This window comes from Rhinolophus ferrumequinum, chromosome 6, assembly GCF_004115265.2.
Source record: "Rhinolophus ferrumequinum isolate MPI-CBG mRhiFer1 chromosome 6, mRhiFer1_v1.p, whole genome shotgun sequence".
Classification (NCBI taxonomy): Eukaryota; Metazoa; Chordata; class Mammalia; order Chiroptera; family Rhinolophidae; genus Rhinolophus; species Rhinolophus ferrumequinum.
In genome coordinates, this window is record NC_046289.1 from 26,934,821 (window position 1) to 26,958,555 (window position 23,735).

Consider the following 23,735-nt stretch of genomic DNA (forward strand, 5'->3'; position numbering starts at 1 on the left):
CAGTGAGCTCTGGTCTGTGTCCTATGGCCCCATGGCTGGTGTCTCTGCACTTCCCCATTCCCTCTTGCCCCGCTTGCCCCATTTACACACCTTCAGGTGATTGCATGTAGGGTTCGCTCAGGTGTCCTTGTGTGTTGTGCAAGGAATCCTATGTTGAATTATAGCTGTTCAATTTGTTGTAGCTTCCCGGGGAGACATCAAGAAGCACTCCTCACACTGTCATCTCCTTGATCCTCTATCCAGTTGCCTCTTGATGGACACTTAAGTTGCTTCCATATCTTGGCTATTGTAAATAGTGCTGCAGTAAACATAGGGGTACACATATTACACATATCTTTTCAAATTAGTTATTTTGATCTCTTCAGCTAAACACCCAGAGGTAGAATTGCTGGACCATAAGGCAGTTCTATTTTTAATGTTTTGAGGAACCTCCAAACTGACAAACAGCACTTTTGGGTCATTGTGTTTTCCTTTTCATCTGTCTCAAAGTATCTTGATTTCTTCCTTGATGTCACTGTTAAGCCACTCATTGTTTACTATCATGTCATGTAGGCTTCATGTTTTTTGTTTTTCAATTTTCTTTTTTCTAGTTGATTTCTCCTTTTATACTGTTATGATCAGAGAAGATCCTTGATAGGATTTCAGTCTTCTTAAATGTATTGAGATTTGTTTCGTGGCCTAACATGCGGTCTGTCCTTGAAAATGTTCCATGTGCATCTGAAAGTAATGTACATTCTTCTGCTTTTGGGTGAAATGTTCTAAAAATATTAATTATCGATGTGGGCCTCCTTGGGTTCATCTTGTTTGGGACTCTCTGTACTTCCTGCACTTGTATATCTATTTCCTTCACCAGGTTAAGGAACTTTTCAGTCGCTACTTCTTCAAATAGGTTCTCGATCCTTTGTTCTCTCTTTCTTCTGTTTCTGGTACCCCTATGATGTGACTGTTATTACACTTGATGTTGTCTCAGAGTTCCCTTAAACTATCCTCAATTCTTTTGCATTCTCTTTTATTTATTTATTTATTTTTTATTGGGGAAGGGGAACAGCACTTTATTGGGGAGCAGTGTGTACTTCTGGGATTTTTCCAAGTCAAGTTGTTGTCCTTTCAATCTTAGTTGTGGGGGGCGCAGCTGAGCTCCAGGTCCAGTTGCCGTTGTTAGTCGCAGGGGGCACAGCCCACCATCCCTTGCGGGAGTCAAACCGGCAACCTTGTGGTTGAGAGCCTGCGCTCCAACCAACTGAGCCATCTGGCCACCTGGGAGCTGAGCGGCATCTCATTGACTTTATTGTCGTTGTAGAGGGCGCAGCTCACTGGCCCACGTGGGAATCGAACCGGCAGCCCCGTTGCCCCAAGCTCACGCCCCAACCAACTGAGCCAGCCGTCCTCCCCTCTCTTTTCTTTTTGATGTTCTTATTGAGTGTTTTCTGGTTTGTGTTCCAAATGAATGATTCGATCCTCTGCTTCATGTAATCTGCTGTTGATTCCTTCTATTGTAGTTTTCATTTCAGTGATGGTATTCATTTCTGACTCTTTTTTATGGTTTCTGTGTCCCTTTATATGCTGACTGTCTCTAGTTGAAGTTTTCAGTAAGATCTTTGAGCATCATTGTAACCAGTGTTTTGAACTCCATTTCTGGGTGGTTGGTTGCCTCCATTTTGTTTAGTTCTACTTCTGGAGTTTTCTCCTGTACTTTCATTTGGGATGTGTTTCTGTTTCTGCTCATTTTGGCTGCCTCTGTGTTTGTTTCTATGTATTAGGTAGATCTGCTAGGTCTCCCAGTCTTGCCAGGGTGGCCTTATGTAGTAGGTTGGTTATCCAGTAGAGCTCAGTGACACAGTTTCCCTGATCACCCAAGCCAGGTGCTCCAGGAGTGTCCCGTGTGTTGGTTGAGTGTGCCCTCCTGTTGTAGTTGATCCTTGATTGATGTTGACATGTCAGTGGGTGGGATTGACCCTCAGGGTGACTGGCTGTATGGATTGGCCACAATCAAATCGTATGAGCTTCTATGCGGGTCTGACCCCATGGAGCATGATTCACCCCAGCGGCCTCTGGTGCTTTCAAGACCAGCTGTGGGTGTGCCACTTGTGGGGCTAATTGGGTGGTGCTCTGTTGTAGTTTGAAGCTGGCCACTGAGTATGTTGGTTCTGGGGCCTCTTGGGAGGGCCTCTGGTACAGGCCAAGTTGCACTGCTGTCTGTGACCAGCCTGGGGCTACCTGGTAGGAGCTACAAAGCAATTCGAGGTTGGTAGCTTCCTTTGCTGGACCTGGAGGTGCATTGGAGAGGTCATGCTGTAAACCAGATCTGGCTGCCATTAGTACCTAGCCTGTGGATCTCCAGGTCATGAGAGGCTTCTGTCTTCTAGCAAAAGGTAAGAAACAAGTTCTGGTTGTCCAAGGTATTCATGAGAATCTCGAATTCAAATTTTCAAATGCATCCACTCAACTGTCCTCATCCAAAATCTCAGGATAGCACTTCTTCCCTAATAGGACCTCTAATTTTTGCATAGGAAACATACTAGAGCTCTGAATTATAATCCTGCATATTTATGAGAAATCTTGGGTATTATTTTCAACACGGTCTGTAGGATGAGATTCTCTTCAAGTGTTGTCATAGAGATCTTATGACTTTCAAAACATGCCTGAGTTATTTGACCCGAGCCTCTCATTTTCTTTCTTCATGGCTTCTTCACCAGTTAACTAACTTCATCATTCTCATATTCCTAATTCAAACACAAGAGCTATTGTCTAAGCCAGGGCAGCACTTCCATGTGTACCTCATCCTAACACACCACAAGTGAGTTTTAGCTTCTGATGTCACAGCGGATCTTCTGGCTGCGCTATGAGTCCTAGTTGCCATGAGACAATTCACTGACCCAGTTCTAGGATCTCACATCCTATGGATCTGCCTTTTAAGGATCATTTCTGGTCCCAATAGTCCCTGACCCTGAGGCCCTGAGACAGGATTTATCTGTGACGAGTTTATTTGGGATATAATTCCAAGATGTGAGTGCATGGTGAAGGAGTAGGAAACTGAGACAGGAAATGGTTAAAAGCAAATCAGGCATAGATTCACGGGTGAGTGACCATGTGAGTAACCAGGATTCAATTCTAATGTGGCCTGAGAGACACTGTCAGATACCTTAGAATTGTCCCCTGAGGACAGAGGAAGCTGTGAGATGTATTCACAAAACACCTCTTGTTGGTTAAGAGTTGCTTCCAGATGTATTCACTCCCTCTTGCTCCCAGCCTGTTCCATGAGTGGACCAAGCACACTCCTATAAAGTAGAAAGCCATTGGTGTATGTAGGAATTGTCACCCGTACAACAGAAGATACATTTGCATTTAATCCTTACCCCAGCATCTGTTTTCTAGGGAACCTAGGTTCAGTAGATGCCGATGGTTCACCCTACAGCCCCCTGTCCAACCTGAGTTCACTAGCAGCTGCAATAGACAGTGTCCATTCCTACTTCAAGTGTTGAATCTCCCTTCTTTTCCTGACAGCTTTCTCCTTCCCCAAGGAGGAATACTCCCAGTTGGTTTCTCATAAATTCTTAGAGTCCACAAGGGATGACCCCAGTAGCCCACAGGGGAAACTTGCTCATTAATATGTTCTTGTGTGTGCTTCCAAAATAAACTAATCCCACTTAAATCCTGGAGTCAGCATCTGCTTTTTGAGGAATCCAAATTAAGACAGTACTAAGACTATATTTGTCATAAGGGGGTTAATTCTACAAAATTGTAAAAGATATAAAACCCAGTAAATGGTATCAAAGAATATTAGATTGATATATTTGACTATAATCAAATTTAACTTAAAAAAAACAGCCAAACGAATTTCAAAAGAGAATCAATAAATTGGAGCAGCTGCCTTTTGTCTCCACACAGACATATATACTTAAAACACGTGGATCTTTGTCCCAGTTTAATCAGATTGTATTCTTGATTCCCATTTCCCTGTTTCTATGACTCCACTAGACATCCTTTTCTTCTTTCTATCCCTTGCTGGTACATTGTGAGACTCCTCATCTATTCGTAGAGTGCCTCAAAGGGATGTCCATAAAGTGACAGGAGCACACAAGTAGAACACATAACATTTTGAGCTCTATTGAGAGTAAAATTGGAGTTTTCTACAGCAGGGGTGGAATGGGTGTGGGGGAGGGTGGTAAACAGCGTTTTGAGACTAGGAATTGCCTGTACAGATGTGTAGTCGCAAGACACAGCAAGTATATTCAAAACAGAAAATAGCCAGAAGATACAAAGTGTGCAAAGCATAATGGAAAACGATATCAAAAATGTTGCTTGACTCAGTTTACAAAGGGTGGCATTCAGAAGTTATGTGGACCATGTAGAGAGGTTATCTGATGAGATACGTGTTTTCAAGAGACACGATTTCCAAAAACACTTAGAATAGACTGAGGAGAAGACAAACTAGGGACACAGAGACTGACCAAGGGCAAGTACCAAAGGGAGCATTATAAATACACATATTTTAAGGATTCGGTGTTCAATTTTGAGCAAAAGCTGCGATAGTTTTAAAAACAGGAGGAAGGTTTATTTTTACTTTTCCTAATAAATTTCATGCAATTAATAATTCATTTATATTAATTACTTCATTGAAATATTTATTGTGTATTAGGCAATGTTCTCAGTATTGGGATACAACAGTGAGCACAACAGATAAAAAGAACCCTGTCCTCACGGGAAGTATATTCTGTTATTCACAGAAAACACTCCAAAAGGATATCCAAACTGCCAAATTAAGGCAAATAGAGCAGACAAACCTGGGTAGAAAGCACAGAAGGAACAGGGTCAGGAGTTTTCATTAAACAAACATCAGTTTGGTTATACCTTGACAGGAAATTCTTTATTTTTTTCCTTTTTTTTTTTTTTTGGTTACCAAAGAAACCCAAGAGGTTCGTTGGGACAAGCAATATTATCATCTTCCTTTTCAGGGTGTTAGAAAATTTAAGTAATTTTCCCAACTTCGTTACATTTTTGATAGCAGTAGGCGATGTCACTGCAGGGAATCCCATCCTGCACATACCCATCTTCTGGGCACTGATGAGATGTCCCATTGCACCACTCTGGAAGGTCACATTCATTGACCTGATGTCTACAGAGTTCCCCCGGTGGCGTGAACTTGCAGTCTTGGTTTGTTCTATGCTTATCATTGGGAAGATATTTCCATGATTCCAAATTCCAATCCCAATCAAAGTAAGTACCCAACTGCTGATAAATTGAATCCACTGTGGAGACAACAAGAAATGTATCGTCTGCACCTTTGAGAAGTTACTTTGGGAGTAAGTGAAGAGAGGCCAGACTCACCCTGGACACTCCTCATATGTCCGTCTCCTGCCTTTCCCATGAGTCACATCTGCAGTCAAGAAACACAAGGAGGACTAATTCAGAAGGAACATGGAAGCTTTATTTGCCGCTTACGACAATGAACAGTAGTTGGGAAGATGTTAGGAATTACTTTTGCTTGATGGCAATGTTTGTCATACTGACAAAAGGAAGGTCTCTTAATTTTTCTGTAAACTGTCAGAAATGTGCTCAGTTTCAGCCACATCAGATTTCTACCTCCAAGAAACTAAAAGTTAATAATGCATATGACATTAAATATTAGAAGCATTTTCTTAATCGGAAGGGTGAGCCTTGGTCTCCTAGAGAGCAAAATGTTTTTGAAGGTACATAAATGCAGTTGTCAACAGTAAAAGAAAAATAGACAAACTGAGAATTATAACTAGTGGAAAGAAAACTCCTCTTCTGGCAGGTGCCGGGCCACTGTCAACGCTACCTCCATAGCCTCTGTGCAGGCAGTAGGGTGGGGACCACCCATAGCCACAGTGGCAGTGATGTTTATTATTGCAGACCCCTTTCATGTTGCAGGTCTCAGGCAGGCAGACTTGTGACAGGAGAGAGAGACTGACACATTTCTTGTGTATGCAGATCTTTCTTGAACCACACACAGTGCCATCTTTCACTTCACCAACCTGAGGTGTGTGCATCCCTAAATGGTAACCGACACCCCAGCACGTGACACCATTGATGTGAGTGTGCTGCAAAGAAGAGTGATCTCTCAGATGGGGAATGTCTCCCACATTCTCACACTGAACTCTCCCACAAAAGGTATCTGAGGTATTGCATTTTAGGTATGCCGTGCCATTTATACCACAGTGGCCAAAACGATTTCCCTGGGAGTTGATTTCTTTATAGCAATTCTGAGATGCACTCCGTGCACCTTCACCAAAAATCTCCCTGCACTGTTCATCATGGTTATTACATCTCTTTTGATAGCAGTAGGCGTTGTCACTGCAGGGAATCCCATCCTGCACATATCCATCTTCTGGGCACTGCTGGGATGTCCCATTGCACCACTCTGGAAGGTCACATTCATTGACCTGATGTCTACAGAGCTCCCCCGACGGCATGAACTTGCAGTCTCTGCAACAAAGCCCAAAAGCACAGGCAGCGCCAGGCCTCAGAGTGCAGCTCAACAGACAGCAGGGATCTTGTTCGCACTGCTTTGTAGATCCACAGTCACATTCCTCTTCGCCTTCAACCACCCCGTTCCCACAGCGCTTCAGCGTGAGGACTTCCCCGAGACTGGGAGGAGTGTGCAGACACCACCCCTGGTTTAAAGTGGTCTTTGTAAAATCTGCGTAACTACAGTTGGTGAAGCTCTCTGCTGGCACTCTGACAGCATTCATGATGCAACCACTTTGCCCACACAGACAGAATTCTTCATCGTGCCTCATCCCCAAAGTATGACCTAACTCATGGGCCACGGTGAGGGCAAAAAGAGACCAGGGGTCTCCTCGGAAATTGTTAACTCCACAATCAATAGGCGGACGACATATTCCGGCAACGTAGGCTATCCCAAGTGTACTTATAAGTGGATTTTTAATGAAAATATGTGCAGCGTCATACTGTAGCCGGGAAAGACTGATGTGTTTCCACTGAGCAAAATCCTCCAGAACCTGCTCTATGCTTACCATTGGGAAAACATTTCCGTGATTCCAAATCTCTATCCCAATCAAAATCACATAAGTGCCCAACTGCTGATAAATGGAATCCACTATGTTGACAACAAGAAATACATCCTCCTGCACCATTGAGAAGTTACTTTGGGAGTAAGTGAAGAAATTTTGATCTACCACGACAACCAGCTCCAGAAACCATGAGTGGGTCCACCGGTTATCAGTAGAATTTTGTCTCAGAGTCGTTTCCTTAGCCTCTTCAAATTGTAACTGCTGGCGTGCTATTTCCTTCTTTGTTAAGCCACATCTAATAGGTGGGAATTGTGTCTCACTGGTGTTGATCTTATAAACCCAGTGTTCAAATGTAGTAGAGTGTGTGATGGGCTCGATTTCATAAGCAAGGTCATTTATCTGTAGCATTCCTTGAAAGCCCCCAGAACAGGTACTGAGGGCAACCAGGGACTCGGAGACCCCCTCCACATAACCGTGATAGAAGCAGTCGTCAGGAACAAAAGCCTGATACTCATGGAGGGCACGCTGGTCCGTGTAGGTGAACACCGAGAGGTGTCTGGAGACCAAGAACTTCTTGACTCTCATGTGGACAATATGTGTCCATCCCCCAAACTGAATGCTGTAGGAGAGCCAGCCTGGAGCCTTTACACCTCTGCCCCTGCTGGTCACCTTCAAGGGGATCACCACTTCTGGGGAGCTGAGGTGTTGGGAGGGCCTAGCCTGGGAGAGGCCAGAAGGGGGCAGAGACACCCCAAGCCAGAGCTGCAGGAGAACAAGTTTCACTGACACTCGGGCCTCACCAACTACCATTATGGAGTCATCTATCTAGAGCAAAAGAGTGTGAGGCACTGCTGCTCTGACCCCTCCCTCTGAGCTGCTCATTGTGTAGATCTGACGTTTTAGGAGCTGAGTCCTGGCAGAATTGTCCATTAGAGCTGCGGTGCTGAAATTGAAAATAAAAAGAAGGGTGGGGAAGGTGGTGGGATTGGGTAAGGAAAGTGGGAGAGAGAAAGAAGTTAGTGGAGAAAAAGTGATTTTGAGTCACGATAGTGCTTTGGATTTGCTTTCATTAGATGGGGGTGGGAAGTTAGAGGGTTACAGATAAGACAGTATTGGTCATATGTTGATAATTATCGAACTTGCATGATAGGTACTTGGATTTTCATTTAATCTGGGAAGGCTTGCATTAGGAGATATGAAAATGAAGATGCCTGACCCACTACCAATAATCTGGACACTGAATCCATTCCTAGTCAATACTTCCTTTACCCTGATTCAAATTCCTCTATATCATACTTCTTTATGGAGCTTTCTACACCTACCTACCTTATTGAACTTGAGCTTCAACAGAATGTACTGCTTTTCCTAAAGTTCACCCAATTTTCAGAAGCCCTGTGTACCTCACAGTCCAGAGGCGGGGTTCCCATTCTTCACAGCCCACGAAGTCGTTTCCGAATCATTCATCCTGCTACATTTGACTGCGCTGATTTTCAAGCTTTCTTTCTCAGTCTTCCACTAACCACTCCCTATCATTCTTCTATAAACTGAAAAGCCTTGGACACCTGACTGATAGACTTATTCTTCACCGAGTATCCTACCTTCATCATGAAAACTGATAGGAAGCATATAAACAACTCATCTGAAAACCAGAGGGGTTTTCATCATTTTTTAAACCTGTCCAATTCATCTTCCATGAACTTTAGATTACCCACACACAGTTATAATATATACCTTTTTCATCACCAAACAAAACAAAACCATTTCTTACATCCTAAGCAATTGACCAGTAATGTTAATCCTTCCAGTTTCCCTTACTCTTGCTGTGCCTATTTCTGAAACTCAAAGAACCCAAATACTTTTTTGTCTTTCATTATCTTCCATTTCTCTGAATCTCATGCCCCTGTCTTCAATTCCATTCCATTTGAGACTAGGCAGTCTGTTTTTTTTTTTTTTTTTACTTAAACCACCTTATGCCAAAACCTTTAGCTCCCTAAATCTCAACTATAACACTAATTTGCAAGTCAAATAAACCAGCAAACAAAACTGGATTAATTCTGCCACATACTTTTCCTACTTCTACATCACAACTACCATACACCGCTTTGGTGGTGGGGGTGGGGGCGGGGTGGCAGAACCTCCAAACAGTGTGTCTGTGAAAATCTTAAAAAGTCACGAACAATCGGAACTGGAAAGGTTTGTGTTGGCTCCCCATCCTGAGGGATGGAGGCAGGAAGTCAGCTGATATTTCAAACGCTCCTATGTCTTACTGCTCTTCATTCATTCTCCTGGACATTGCACATCCCTAATATTCTGAATTCCTCATTTATGTATAGTGTCAGTAGTCAGTACATTCTGGTTGCCTTTCAATCACAGAGTTAAATAGTTAACCAAATAGACTTTGTCTTTTCCTTTCTAACGTACAGCATTCAAGTTTATAATTTACCCTAGATTTGCTATGTGGGTGCTGGTAGGTGGAGAGGACTTATTTCAGATATACCTGAGTTAACCCGCCTAGAGAGCGTGGATCCATCTGAACACATTCCATTGCTAATGGATAGGCACTTTATTCCAGGTGCAAGTAGCTTACAGGAGAAAAGCAAAGTTCATAGACAAATTGAACTATGTAAAAACGTCCAAGGACAGAGATCTCTAAATTGGGTAAAATCCTAACTTCTTGATTTACTCTCTGTATCTCTTTTGCTATGTTTGTTACTTATCATGGAGTGAGAGTTGTAGATGAGAGGGTGGAAAGTTGAAAGGGCTAATAAAAATATAGTGTCAGGAAGGCTGATAAGCTATATAAATGATGTCCTCTTATTTTTCTTAGAGCTCATGTTGAGAGCAGGCAAGAATAGGAAAATGCTTCAAAGAATCTTTGAACCACACTCTTTGCCTTCATTATATCTTTCCTAGGACCCCAGAGACCCAAACTCCTAAAGGAACATCAATCTACTGTCAACATTATAAAGTGGTGCCATTAAAAATCCATATGCTCTGACGTTATTGCAATCTTGAAGTAGACAACATCCCTCCTCCATATGTTTTATCAACTCTTCCTTCTTTCCTCACAGCTATTTCACATTCCTCAAGACCTCTACATACCCCATCTCTCCTCTTATTCTATCATGCTCAAATGTACTGTTTTCCCATCTGTCTCTCACTAATATTGACTCACTAGCAAGTCATGAAATCTGTTTAATGGATCATGAACTGCAGATTTTTCTTTAAGGAAATCGAATAAAAATATCACAGGACATTCCTACAAATTCCTTAGCAGTTCTTACACATATAGTGCCAAACGGGGGTGGGGTGGGGTGGGGAGACGATGGTAATTGTGTGTGTGTGGCCACTGGGGCACAATATAAAATGGATTTCTTATCCTGGAACATGGTAAAAAACCTATGTCAATAAGTGATGGCAAATTCCAAGACAAAATGATTTCTAGGATTTTCACCATTGCAAACCTATCTGAATTCATGCTCATTTCTACCTCTCCTCTACCCCAGTCCACATCCCAGTTTCACTGGAAAAGTGATCCTCCCCCAGATTCAGGTTGTAGCTCCTCATACTCTGTTCCTAGATCACATCTCCCACCTACTAGAGGACTGATCCTGTCAATTTTCCCTGTTCTCAACTCTGTTTTCTCCTATTTTACCTGTTCTTAACTGGCAATTAGGGTAAGCAGTTCATTCTGGTTTGCCCAGGCCTGTACTGATTCCTGGTTTTTAAACTGCAAGCCTTGTATCCCAGCAACCCCTTCAGTCCTGAATGGTTACCAGAGGGTAAAGGGGAGGGGCAGATGAGGGTAATGGGGTCAAATATATGGTGATGGAAGGAGAACTGACTGGGTGGTGAACATGCGATGTGATATATACAGGTGATGTATTACAGAATTGTACACTTGAAACCTATGTAACTTTACTAACCATTGTCACCCTAATAAACTTTAATTAAAAAAAAAATTGGAACACTTAGTCACCGTACCTGCGACACCTTATCGCACACATACTCAAGTCTGTCCCATCTTTAAAAAGGAAAACAAAACAAAAATTAAGGAACTTCACATTATCGAACATACTATTCTGGCTACCAACTTATACATAGAGCCAAACTTGATAAATGACTTATCAACAGAAGAAACAGTAGATTCCATGGCCTTTTCTTTCCAGATGGTTTGTACTACACTTACCAATGAACAAAGATTGGTAGTTGAGACTCACATAACAAAGGGAAGCTTAAGCCCACCCCCTTTTGTCTCTCCGGTGATGAAGTTCTAGATTTAACTGCTTAGCAACAAGATCTTTCCCTTGTCCAGAAACAACTGGCTCTCAAGGATATCTTGCTCCAGCTCCACCATTTCTATAGAACTTTATGTGTGACTTCGATATAATTGGAATTGGATAGCTTCCTCAACTCCATTCTACATCTTCCTACAGTGTAGATTCATTTCTGCTTCAAAATTTTGCTCGTGCTATTGTATTGGCCTGCACTGTTAATCGCTTTTCACTATTGGACTAAATTATAATAATTTTCTAGGTCAAGATCAAATTCTACATCCAGCATCAAATCTTTTTAAAAAATCAAGACAACTCTGATATTCTGTAACTTGCTTTGTAATTACCACGTTCAATAGATTTTTTGTAGTATACAATTTGTAATCTTGCTGTTTTGTTTTATATACAAGTTTAAAAATTGCATTGCCTCTTAAACAAAAATGTTTTTGAGAAAAATATGCTCATAATGGTTTGGTCGAGAATTTATAGTATAATATTTGGCAAAAATACTTATCTTTAAGATTTGAACTGTGTGAATATTGCATATGATAAAAGCTAATTCAGTAAAATATTAACTCTAACTCTGGATAGATTCTGTTTTAAGGGGTTCATGGCTGATGAGCCTTCCCACCTCCTAATTTAACTAGTAGATTCAGAGCTGTGTGAGATAACTATTAATGGGAAGCATTTTTAACGGCAGTCCCTTTTATTTCCTCTCAGAAAAAGTTTCTTCTATCCATGCTGGTTTCCTAAGAAATCTGTTTGGGAGGTTCCATTTCATAAAGCATTTTATTCATACAAGCAGAACTAGAGACACCTCTTTCCTACGACTGGGAGATTTGGAAAAAAAAAAAAGAGGTCTGTCTGCAGCTAAACTCTGTGGACAAAATCTACTATACCAGAGATGATTAACAATGAAGAAAACATACCCCAAGAAATGAGAGAATGGGAAACTACAGAGCTCAATCCTGAAAAAGTTTTAGTAGCAAGCCAGTAGCACCACTAAGAAGAGGAAAGAAACTCAATCCAGGAAGATAGATAACTGAGAAAGACTAAAGTGCCTGCTCCCCATCGGACAGTATCTTGAGAGATCTAAAGGTGGGAAAAGATCGAAAGCTTCCAAAAGTAGTTTTGGCTTGTTCTCTCTTGGTTTAAGAAGGAATAATATTTGTTACTTTTTAAAATAGCATTAAGACTTTTTGGTTCCAGAAAAGAGAGAGTAAACACTCTTATCCCTATTGCTCTGCTCAATACAGGTTAAATCACTGTATTTTATATATAAAACAAACACAAGAATGTTAAAAAATGTGGAGCAAAGAATACAGACCAGCTAGGGACATTTGGACTTAAGGAACAACATGGTGGTAATTTCTCTGCATTTTCTTTTACTCTCATTGCAGTCTGGAGAAGCCTGCAATCCTGAAATGCAATAGACAGATTTTCAAAAGGCTCCAAGACAAGTTTTCTGTCTCTACTCAAAGGACCAAGAAATGAACAGCCTGATAAGACAGAAACCTTTTAGAAAATCACTGTCCTACTCTAGCGAAATGTGCTGGGAAAAATTGTAGCCCCACATGCATCTTTACCAGCAAAGACCACACGGAAGGCTTAGACTTCCCATCTCACCCTGCTCTAATGAGGTGCCTCATCCCCCACACTAGAGTGGGGTCAGTGCAGGTCAAATAGAGTTCTGGGACTTCATCCCCATCATGTAGTACTAAGACCCCATTCCACAATGTTAGTGGAGGCCATTTGGGCAGCGGTAATGAGGCATCCTTCAATTTGCCAGCCAGAGTGGTATCAGCAGAGGCCAAGATTGGGAGAATGAACTTCCATACCTTAAAACTATGAGGTTCTCCTTCCCCCTAGCATGTCAACAGACACTGAGTGGAGAACCTGGACACGTACCACCATCCAGCAATAACAATGCAATGCTTTTGTTTCTCTGGTAGTACAATGTCAGAGGGTGCCCGATATTTAAATAAGATCTAGAGCCTCAAAATATAACACCAACATTTTTAGAATACAATGGAAATGCACCTGTCATACAAACAACTAGGAAAGTTTCAACTTGAATGAGAAAGTACAATCCACAGATGCCAACTCTGAAATGATGCAGCTGTGGGTATTATCTGATAGGGTTTCTGAAACAGCCATTGTAAAAATGTTTCAATGAGCAATGAGAAATATGAGTGAAATAATTTTTAAAAATAGAAAACTTGCAGAAAAATAAAGTCTCACCAAAAAATATGTGATATAAAAATGAAAATAATGGAAATTTCGTAACTGAAAAGCACAAAACCTGAAGCCAGAAAGTCACTGGATGTGCTCAACAACAAAATAGAACAGAGGAATTAATCACAGAACTCAAACACTGAAGAAGAGTTATCATCAAATCTGAAAAGCAGAGATAATAGACTTGAGAAAATATGAAGAGACTCTGGGTCCTGTGGGACTATAACAAAAGATCTGACATTCAGGTTATCACAGTCAATCAAGGTAGGAGGAAGAATAGGGCAGGGCTGAAAAATACTCAAAGAAATAATGGCTGAAGTTTTCTTAAATTTGTCAAAAGTTATAGCCTACAGATTGAAGAAGCTGAGAGGTCCACAAACAGCATATATCCAAATAAACCCATGCCAAGACACATCATAATCACATTTTGAAATCTAAGGGCAAAGAAAAACCATCTTGAAAGTGCTTGAAGAGAACGAACATCTTGCCTAATCGTACTTATGGGTAGAAACATTTGAAAGACAGCAGATTTGTCATTAGAAACCACAGAAACCAGAAGGAAGTAACAAAATATGTTACAAGAGTTAAAAGAAATGTCAATCCAGAATTTTATATCCAGTGAAAATATCCATCAGAAATGAAGAGGAAATCAAGACATTCTCAGATGAAGGAAAACTAAGAGAATTTGTTACCTGAAAACAATGGCTAAAGAAAGTTCCTAAAACAAAAGAAATTATAAAACAAGGCATCTTACAATGTTGGGAAGGAAGGAGGACAATGGAAGAGTCAGATCATGGGTAAGTACAATATACTTTTCCTCTTGAATTTTCTAAATTACCTTTGATAGCTGAAGCAAAAATATATTATTGCCTAATGTAGTTCTCAGTGTATGCAGAGGAAGAATTTAAGATATTGATACTATAAAGAAATGGCAAAGAGGCTAAAGGGAACTCAAATTTTAGGCTTCATTTGAATGAGAAAGAATTTTCAGAATTAAAACCACAGGAACCAAAAATAAAGGAAGAGTGGAAAACAAAGAAACAAAGAACAGAGCAATGAACAGAAGACTTTTAAAAATATGGTAGATATTAATCACATATCTATAATTACCTTAAACGTGAAAGGTCTAAATAAACAATTTAAAAGGCAGAAATTATCAGGGCGTACAAAGTACAAACTCAACTATATGTTGTCTACAAGAAACCTATTTTAAACCTACAGATGGATTAAGAGTAAAAGGATGGATGACGATATGCCAACACTAGTCAAATTTATGCTGGAGTGGCTATATTAATTTCAGACAAAGCAGAATTTAGAGCAATGCAAATAACCAGGGATACAAAGGATCATTAAATAATCATAAAGTGGTCAATTCTCCAAGAAGACAGAGCAATCCTTAATGTGCATGTGCCTGACAGCAGGGTGGCAAAATATTTAAGGCGAAAAATTACAAACCTGCAATAAGAAATGGATGAATGTGCAAATATTTGGAGACATCAGCAACTCTCTATCAGCAATTGATAGACCTAGGAAGCAGAAAATCAGTAAGGAAGAATATAGCTGAATTCGACAGCACCATCAATCAACTGGATATAAATGACATTTATAGAATACTGCATTCAACAACAGCAGAATACACATCCTTCTGAAACTCACATGGAACATTTACCAAATAAAACATGTCCTGGGAAATAAAACACGCTAATAAATTTCAAAGATTGGAAATCCTACAACTTATCAAGCTTTGTGGGGTGCAGCAAATCAATGTTTAGGACAATTTATAACGCTGATTGCATATATTAGAGAAGAAGAAAAATCTTGAATAAATAGTCTGCCATTTAATGTAATCAAAGGAAAGCAGGAGAAGAAATAATAAACATTAGAGCAGAAAGCAGTGAAATTGAAATCTAGAAGACGGTGACAGATAGCAGTCCAGTTTCTCTCTTTTGCACGTGGCTTTCCAATTTTTCCAGCACCGTTTATTGAAGAGGCTGTCTTTTTTCCATTGTATGTTTTTGGCTTCTTTGTCAAAAAGCATCTGTCCATATTTATGTGGGTTTATTTCTGGGTTCTAAATTCTATTCCATTGGTCTTTGTGTCTGTTTTTCTGCCAATACCATACTGTTTTGATTATTGTTGCCCTGTAGTACAAGCTGAAGTCAGGGAGTGTGATACCTCCAGCATTGTTCTTTTTTCTTAGGATTGCCTTGGGTATTCGGGGTCTTTTGTGCTTCCATACAAATCGGATAATTTTTTGTTCTATTTCTTTAAAAAATGCCATTGGGGTTTTGATGGGGATTGCATTAAGTCTGCATGTTGCTTTGGGTAATATAGCCATTTTGACTATATTGATTCTTCCAGTCTTCGAACACGGAATGTCTTTCCATTTCTTTGTGTTTTCTTCAATTTCTTGTAAAAATGTCTTATAATTTTCAGTATATAGTCTTTCACATCCTTGGTTAAGTTTATTCTTAGATATTTTAATATTTTTGTTGCAATTGAAAAAGACTTGTATTATTATTATTATTATTATTATTATTATTATTATTATTATTTCCTTTACTGTGATTTCATTGTTAGTGTATAGGAATGCAATGGACTTTTGTACATTGATTTTTGTAGCTGGAAACTTTACTGTATTCATTCATTTTTTTCTAATAGCTTTTTGGCAGTGTCTTTAGGATTTTCTATATATAGCATCATGTCATTTGCAAAAAGTGACAATTTAAGTTCTTCATTCCCAATTTGGATGCCTTTTATTTCTTTCTCTTGCCTGATTGCTCTGGCGAGGACTTCCAATACTGGTTTGAAAAGCAGAGGTGAAAGGGGCCAGTCCTGTTGTGTTCCTGAACATAGAGCAACGTGCTCCACTTTTTCTCTGTGAATTATGATAGTAGCTGAGGGTTTGTCACATATGGCCTTTATTTAATGTTGAGGTGTTTTTCTTCTATACCCATTGTATTAAGTGTTGTAATCATAAATGGATGTTGTACCTTGTCAAACGCTTTTTCTGCGTTTATCGATATAATCATATGATCTTTGTCCTTTATTTTGTTTATGCAGTGTATCATATTGATCGATTTGCATATGTTGAACCATTCTTGTGTCCCTGGGATGAACCCCTCTTGATCGTGATGTATATACTCTTTTTAATGCATTGTTCTGTTCGATTTGCTAGAATTTTATTTAGGATTTTGCGTCTATATTCATCAGACATACTGGTGTGTAATTTTGTTTTTTGGGCGTTATCCTTGCCAGGTTTGGGTATCAGGGTAATGTTGGCTTGTAAAATGAGTTAGGGAGTATTGTCTCTTCTTCAATTTTTTGGAAGAGTTTGAGTAGGACAGGTATAAGATCCTCTCTGAATGTTTGGTAGAATTCACTAGTGAAGCCATCTGGTCCCGGACTTTTGCTTTTGGGAAGGTTCTGGATGACTGATTCAGTTTCCTTATTGTTGATCATTCTTTTTAGATTTCCAAGTTCTTCGTGATTCAGCCTAGGAAGGCTATATGTTTCTAAGAACTTGTCCAATTCTTCTAGGTTATTGAATTTGGTGGCTATATAATCCTTCATAGTATTCTTTAACGATGCTTTGTATTTCTCTGGCATCTGTGGTAACTTCCCTTCTTTCACTTCTGATTTTGTTTAATTGTGTCTTTTCTTTTTTATCCTAGTGAGTCTAGCCAAGGGATTGTCAATTTTATTAATCTTTTCAAAGAACCAGCTCTTTGTTGCATTAATTTTTTCTATTGTCTCTTTGTTCTCTGTTTCATTTAGTTCTGCTCTGATTTTTATTATTTCCTTCCTTCTGCTGACTTTGGGTTTCATTTGTTCTTCTTTTTCTAGTTTTTAAAGGTGTAACGTGAGGTTATTTATCTGGGATTGTTCTTCTTTCTTGAGATAGGCTGGTAATGCTATAAAGTTCCCTCTTAAAACTGCTTTCAATGCATCCCCCAAATTTTGGTAGGATGTATTTTCATTGTCACTTGTTTCTATGTATCTTTGGATCTGTCCTCTTATTTCTTCTTTGACCCAGTCGTTCTTTAAGAGTATGTTGTTTAATCTCCACATATTTGTGGTTTTTCCTACTTTCTTTGTGCTGTTGATATCCAATTTGAAAGCCTTGTGATCAGAGAATATGCTTGGGATGATTTCAGTCTTCTTAAATTTGCTGAGGCTAGTTTTATGTCCCAATATGTGGTGTGGTGTACTTTTGAGAATGTTCCAAGTACACTAGAAAAGATTGTATAGTCTGATGTTCTAGGATGAAGTGCTCTATAAATGTCAATTATGTCCATTCCACCTAATGTGTCAATTACGGCTGATATTTCATGATTTATTTTCTGTTTGGATGATCTATCCATAGCTGTCAACGATGTATTCAGGTCCTCTAGTACAATTAATTGTGTTTTGGTCAATTTCTCCCTTTAGTTCTGTTAGTAGTTGCTTGGCATGTTTCGGTGCTCCCTGATTGGGGGCATAAATATTGATGAATGTTAGGTCTTCTTGTTGTATAGTCCCCTTTATCATTATGAAATGTCCATCTTTTTCTTTTGTTATCTTTTTTATCCTGAAGTCTGTTTCATCTGATGTCAGTATGGCCAGACATGCTTTTCTCTGAATACCATTTGCTTGTAGTGTCAGTTTCCACCCTTTCACTTTGAGTCTATATTTGTCTTTATAGTTGAGATGTGTCTCTTGGAAGTAGCATGTGGTTGGGTTTAGTTTTTTGATCCTATCTGTTACTGTGTGCCTTTTTATTGGTGAGTTCAGTCCATTTACATTTAGGGTGATTATTGATATATGAGAATTTCCTATCATTCTATCGCTGGTGTTCTGGTAGGATGGTGTCTCCATTGTTTGTTTGCCTTTTTGTTGCTGTCTGTTATTTCAGTGTGGTTGTATTCTGTGATGTTCCCCTTTATTTCTTCTTTTTTTATGTTGCGCATTTCAGTTCTGGATTTTTTTGTTTTTTGGGTTTTTTTTGAGCGCTTACCATTAATTTTATGTAAAAGAAAGTTTCATATTTAGAGTCTTCCATTTTCTCCAGGATGCTTACTTTCTCCATTCCCTTGTGCTGGTTCAGACCTTTACTCTCTCCCCTTTTATATTTTTGTTGTCACAAAGTATCCTTATGTATGCTGTGAGTTGATTCCGGTGCGCAGTAGCAAGTTGTCTTTTCCTCTTTTTCTGTGTTTTTTGTTTGTTTGCTTCCTTCTTTATCCTGTGAGTTATGTTTAAGTGTATAGTGTCCTATTTGATGTAGGGGTTGCCATTTCCTGCTTCTGTCTGTTCGTAATACTAGTGATGGTTTTGTATTCTTTTGCTTTTCTGTTTCAGGTTGAATAGCCTCCTTCAGTATTTCTTGTAGTGCAGACCATGTGTTAGAAAATTCCATCAGCTTCTGTATGTCTGGAAAGGTCTTTATTTGTCCTTTATATCTAAAGGATATCTTTGCTGGATATATTATTCTTGGCTCATAATTTCTCTCTTTCAATAGTGTGAATATTTGATTCCACTCCCTCCTGGCTTGTGGAGTTTCTGCAGAAAACTCTGATGATAATCTAATGGACTTTCCTTTGTAGGTTACCATCGTCTTTTCCCTGGCTGCCTTGAGGATTCTTTGTTTGTCATTTTTTTTTTTAAGATGTTTTTTGGAGCAGGGTAACAGGACTTTATTGGGGAACAGTGTGTACTTCCAGGCATTTTTTTTTTCCAAGTCAAGTTGTTGTCCTTTGAATCTTAGTTGTGGAGTGTGCTGTTCAGCTTCAAGTTGTCCTTTCAGCCTTAGTTGTGGAGGTGCAGCTCAGCTCCAGGTTGTTGCCGTTGCTAGTTGCCGGGGGCGCAACCCACCATCCCTTGCGGGAGTCGAACCGGCAACCTTATGATTGAGAGGACTGGATCCAACCAACTGAGCCGTCCGGGAGCTCAGTGGCAGCTCAGCTCAAGGTGCCGTGTTCAGTCTTAGTTGCAGGGGGCGCTGCCCAACATCCCTTGTGGGACTCAAGTAATCAAACTGGCAACCTTGTGGTTGAGAGCCCGCACTCCAACCAACTGAGCCATCCAGGAGTCAGCTCAGCTCAAGGTGCCGTGTTCAATCTTAGTTGCAGGGGGTGGAGCCCACCATCCCTCGTGGGACTCGAGGAGTTGAACTGGCAACCTTGTGGTTGAGAGCCCACTGGCCCATGTGGGAATCCAACCGGCAGCCTTCGGAGTTAGGAGCATGGAGCTCCAACTACCTGAGCCTCCGGGCTGGCCCTGTCATTAATTTTTGACAGCTTCAGTACCATGTGCCTTGTAGAAGGCCTTTGGGATTGAGGTAATTAGGTGTTCTATTTGCTTCTTGGATCCGATGATCCAGTTCTATCCAAAAATTTGGGAAGTTCTCATCGACTATTATTTGAGTATATGCTCTGTTCATACACATTTTATCCAAAGTATTTTCTTGGTGACTTTTGCACTATTACATGATGAAATGTGGTGTGCGCACCTTCACCAAGAATTGGTTGATATTATCACAGTGTAACATTCCCCCCAAAACATGATTGTCTGAACCTCTCCGCAGCTTTGTAATTGGTCACCTAGTTATTATATTCACATTTTGATGGAATGCTCATGAAGCATCTCTTATTCTGTAGCCGAAATTGGATTGCAACTACATAATCAGCACTCCATTTGAAAAACCTGTATTATCATATTGGATTAAAAAAAATCACGGATCAGGTAGTTGTTATCTACAAGAAAAACATGAAAAATAAAGTACCAGATAAAAGTAAAATGATATGGAAAAGCAATATTATGAATACACTAATCAAAGAACACTGGGAATGTGAAATTAATGTTTGAAAACTAGATTTCAAAACAAGGAACGTTGCCTGGGATAAAGTGAGAAAATTCATAATGATAAAATGGGTTTAATTTTTCACGATGTAAGAATTCTGCATATATATGCAATTACTAATAAAACTGAAGTTATGCGGACCAAAATCTGAAAATTGAAGAAGAAATAGATTAGTCCACCGTTATAGGTGAATATTTCAACACTCCACCCTTAGTAATTGGTAGGACAACTGGACAAAAATCACATGTAAGACATGATCAGCATTGCCAACTGACCTACTTGACATTTGCCACACAATGACGGAACATACGTATATACCGATATGTATTTTCTCAGGTGCACACAGAACATTTTAAGATTGATCATGTCCCGGGTTATATAACAAAAGCCAGCAAATTGAAACAAACTGAAATCATGTCAGTTACACCCATTTAATATAATGGAATCAAACAAGCAATCAGCAGAAAGCTTTTTGGAAAATCCACAAATATTTGTTAGTTAAGCAACTAGTTTCTAAACAAAGAAATCCCCAAAGACACAGGAAATATTTTGAATTGAATGGAAGTAAGAACAGCAAATCAACATTTGAAAGATGAAGTAAAACAGTGCTGAGATGCAAACTTATGTCATCAAAAGCTTATATTACAAGGGAAGATATGTTTCAAGTCAATATCGGAGCTTTTACCCTAAAAATCTAGAAAATATAAAGTATAAAAAAAAATAAAAGTAAAGTGAAGACAGACAATAATGAAGACCGTAATGGACATAAGGTCATAAATAAAATAGTGGCTAGTCCGACAAATGGAGAAAAAAGACGAGATAGCCAATTACCGTTATCCACAAAGAAAGGCTACATTAGCACAGATCCTTTTGTTATTAAAACAATAAGAAAATATTAGGAACAAACTGATCTCAATAAATTCGATTATTTTAATAATATGGACTACTTTCTTGAAAGACAGAAACATTCATAGATCACTAAATAAAGAGATAATTCAAATACTCATAATAATAATCTAAATACTATGTGCATATATTATGTGAAAAATATATTACAGTTTTGAAAATATAAATATGTGTAATTTTTAATTATATACTTAGTATGTAAGTGTAATGCATACTTATACGTGTATATGTCTGTAATACATATGTATAGGAAATGAATTTTATTGTTGGAAACCTCTGGTCCAGTTTCTTTCATCAATAATTACACCAAATATTTTAATTGTAAATAACATAATAATACCAAATCTGTACAAAGTCTCCCAGGAAATAACAGTGAAGGGAATCTTCTCACCACATTTTATTAAGCCAACATCACCTTATCACCAAAAGCAGACAAAAAATTCTAAGACAAGAAATCCCCAGACCCCTGTCCCTTAAGAATACAGGAAGACACATGCATTAGCAAATCAAATCCAACGACATATAGAAAGCATAATATTTCACCAAGCGGGGTTTATTGTGGGGAGGAAAGGTTTATACCAGTCAAAATTCGATCACTGTAATTCACCATTTTGAAAACTCAAAAATGAAAACCATGCAATTATCAAGTGTGGTCAACCTTGCCTTAAAGGTTAAGTGCTTCCATCCATAACCCAACATTCTTAGTAATACTATAGAGCTCAGTACTGTAATATCTCTGATCCTTTGGCTTCAGAACCCCCAGTAGCTGGTGGAAAGGCAAAATTACAGAACTGGCCAAAAGGAACCCAGAGGATACGGGCAATTGCTACCTGAGGTAACTAAACAAGAAGCCACGTTTGAAAGTGTAGCAGTAAAATTGGCCCCATCTTGGGGCCTCTTTTCTGCTTCAGACCCACTGGTGTTTAACCAATTGCACTGGATCACACGAAAATCTAGTTGTAATCTGAGTCAGTTGTGTTTCTATGGCAAATTTTTGAAGCATAAATAGGTGCGATAGCCGTGAAAACATTTAAAGTTTCTACTGACCTAAAAAACGAATGTTAGGCCAATCACAACACATTGTTAGGAATTGCATAGAAAGTTACAACTACTCATTTTGTCACAGATGGCACCTTATTCCTGTAACCCCACATGGCAGAAGGTCTGAGAGATTCCTCCGGAGCCTCTTATACAAAGGCACTAATCCCATTCAAGAGGGCTCTGCTCCCAGGACCTAATCACTTCCCAAGTCTTCACCTCCTAATACCATCCCCCTTGGGGGTCAGGATTTCAACCTATGAATTTTGGCGGGACACGGACATTCAATCTTTAGGACACACCAATCAAGATACATGTTTCCCATCACACCAGGAAGTTCATTCCATTCCTCCATTTTCACATCAGGAAGCTGCTGATATAATAAATTCTATTGCCATAGCTTATTTTGGACTATTTTAGAACTTCATAAAAGTTAAGTCACATATTAAGTTGCTTTGGTCCGATTTCTTTCTATCATTATATCTATGAGTTCTATCCATGTTCTTAACGTATGAGAAGTCTGTTCTGATGTACTGAGGATTACTGCACTGGATGAATACACCACTTTGTTTATCCATTGGATTATTAAGCACTGGTTGTTTGTTTCCAGCCTGTGGGATACACTCATGGACAATGCTGCTATGAACATTCATATACAAGTTTTAGTGGGATATTTCCTGGGACTGGAATCACCAGGACATAGGGCAGGTGTAAGTTTCCCTTTACAGGAAACTATTATCACACACCCTAATTTTTCTACTCATGACATCTAATTTACTCGTTCTTTCCATGAATCACCCCTCACTGCATTCACTTTTTACAAAGTATGAGAGAATCGACTTCTCAAAATTCTTGTAAGAAGCAGCTTCCACTTTCCTCTCCATTCTTTGTTTTAATTCCATGTAGATGCCTTATCTCCTCTAAGCTTGAGGACAAAGAAGCCGCAGAGTGTCTTCAGACTGCACCAGCCCCACTTCTTCTTCCCCTGTGATTTCTCCAGGAGACCAGGGGACCTTTCAGCCCAGGATGCCCACCTCACTGAGCACAGCCTCCCCTGATGAGCACACCATTGTTACGTAATAGCTGCCCCTCCCTCCCCCACCTCTCTGGGGGTGGGAAGCCTCCAGCCTCTCTCTGCTCTCCTCCTGACTACACTGCTGGCAAAGCTGCTGCTTCACAGTTGGTCTTGCCTGCCCCCCGCCTGACTGCAGTTTCCTTGGTTATAGGCTCCCTCACTCATGGGGCCTGCCTGGGCCCAGGCCCACCTGACTGGTGACCTCTGGCTGCCTCTGCTCTGGCTACTGCTGTCTCAGGTGAGCTGCTCCCATGCCCTACCAGGATGGCGCTTCTCTTCCTCGGAAGTTGTGATCCCCAGGAAGGTGTCCCACAGGGTGGTTGGAGCTGGGCTGCAAAACCAGCTGTCCTCAGGGGCCGCAGACATTCCCC

General features: G+C 39.9%; 1 protein-coding gene across 1 annotated transcript; it reads right to left on the minus strand.

Annotated features, from left to right (window-relative positions):
* Window positions 1–5,666: 5,666 nt before the first annotated feature.
* LOC117023106 (disintegrin and metalloproteinase domain-containing protein 21-like) lies at window positions 5,667–7,805 on the minus strand. Its single transcript, XM_033107604.1, has one exon. The coding sequence runs from the start codon at window positions 7,803–7,805 to the stop codon at window positions 5,667–5,669; it is 2,139 nt and encodes a 712-aa protein (XP_032963495.1).
* Between the last annotated feature and the right edge of the window lie 15,930 nt (window positions 7,806–23,735).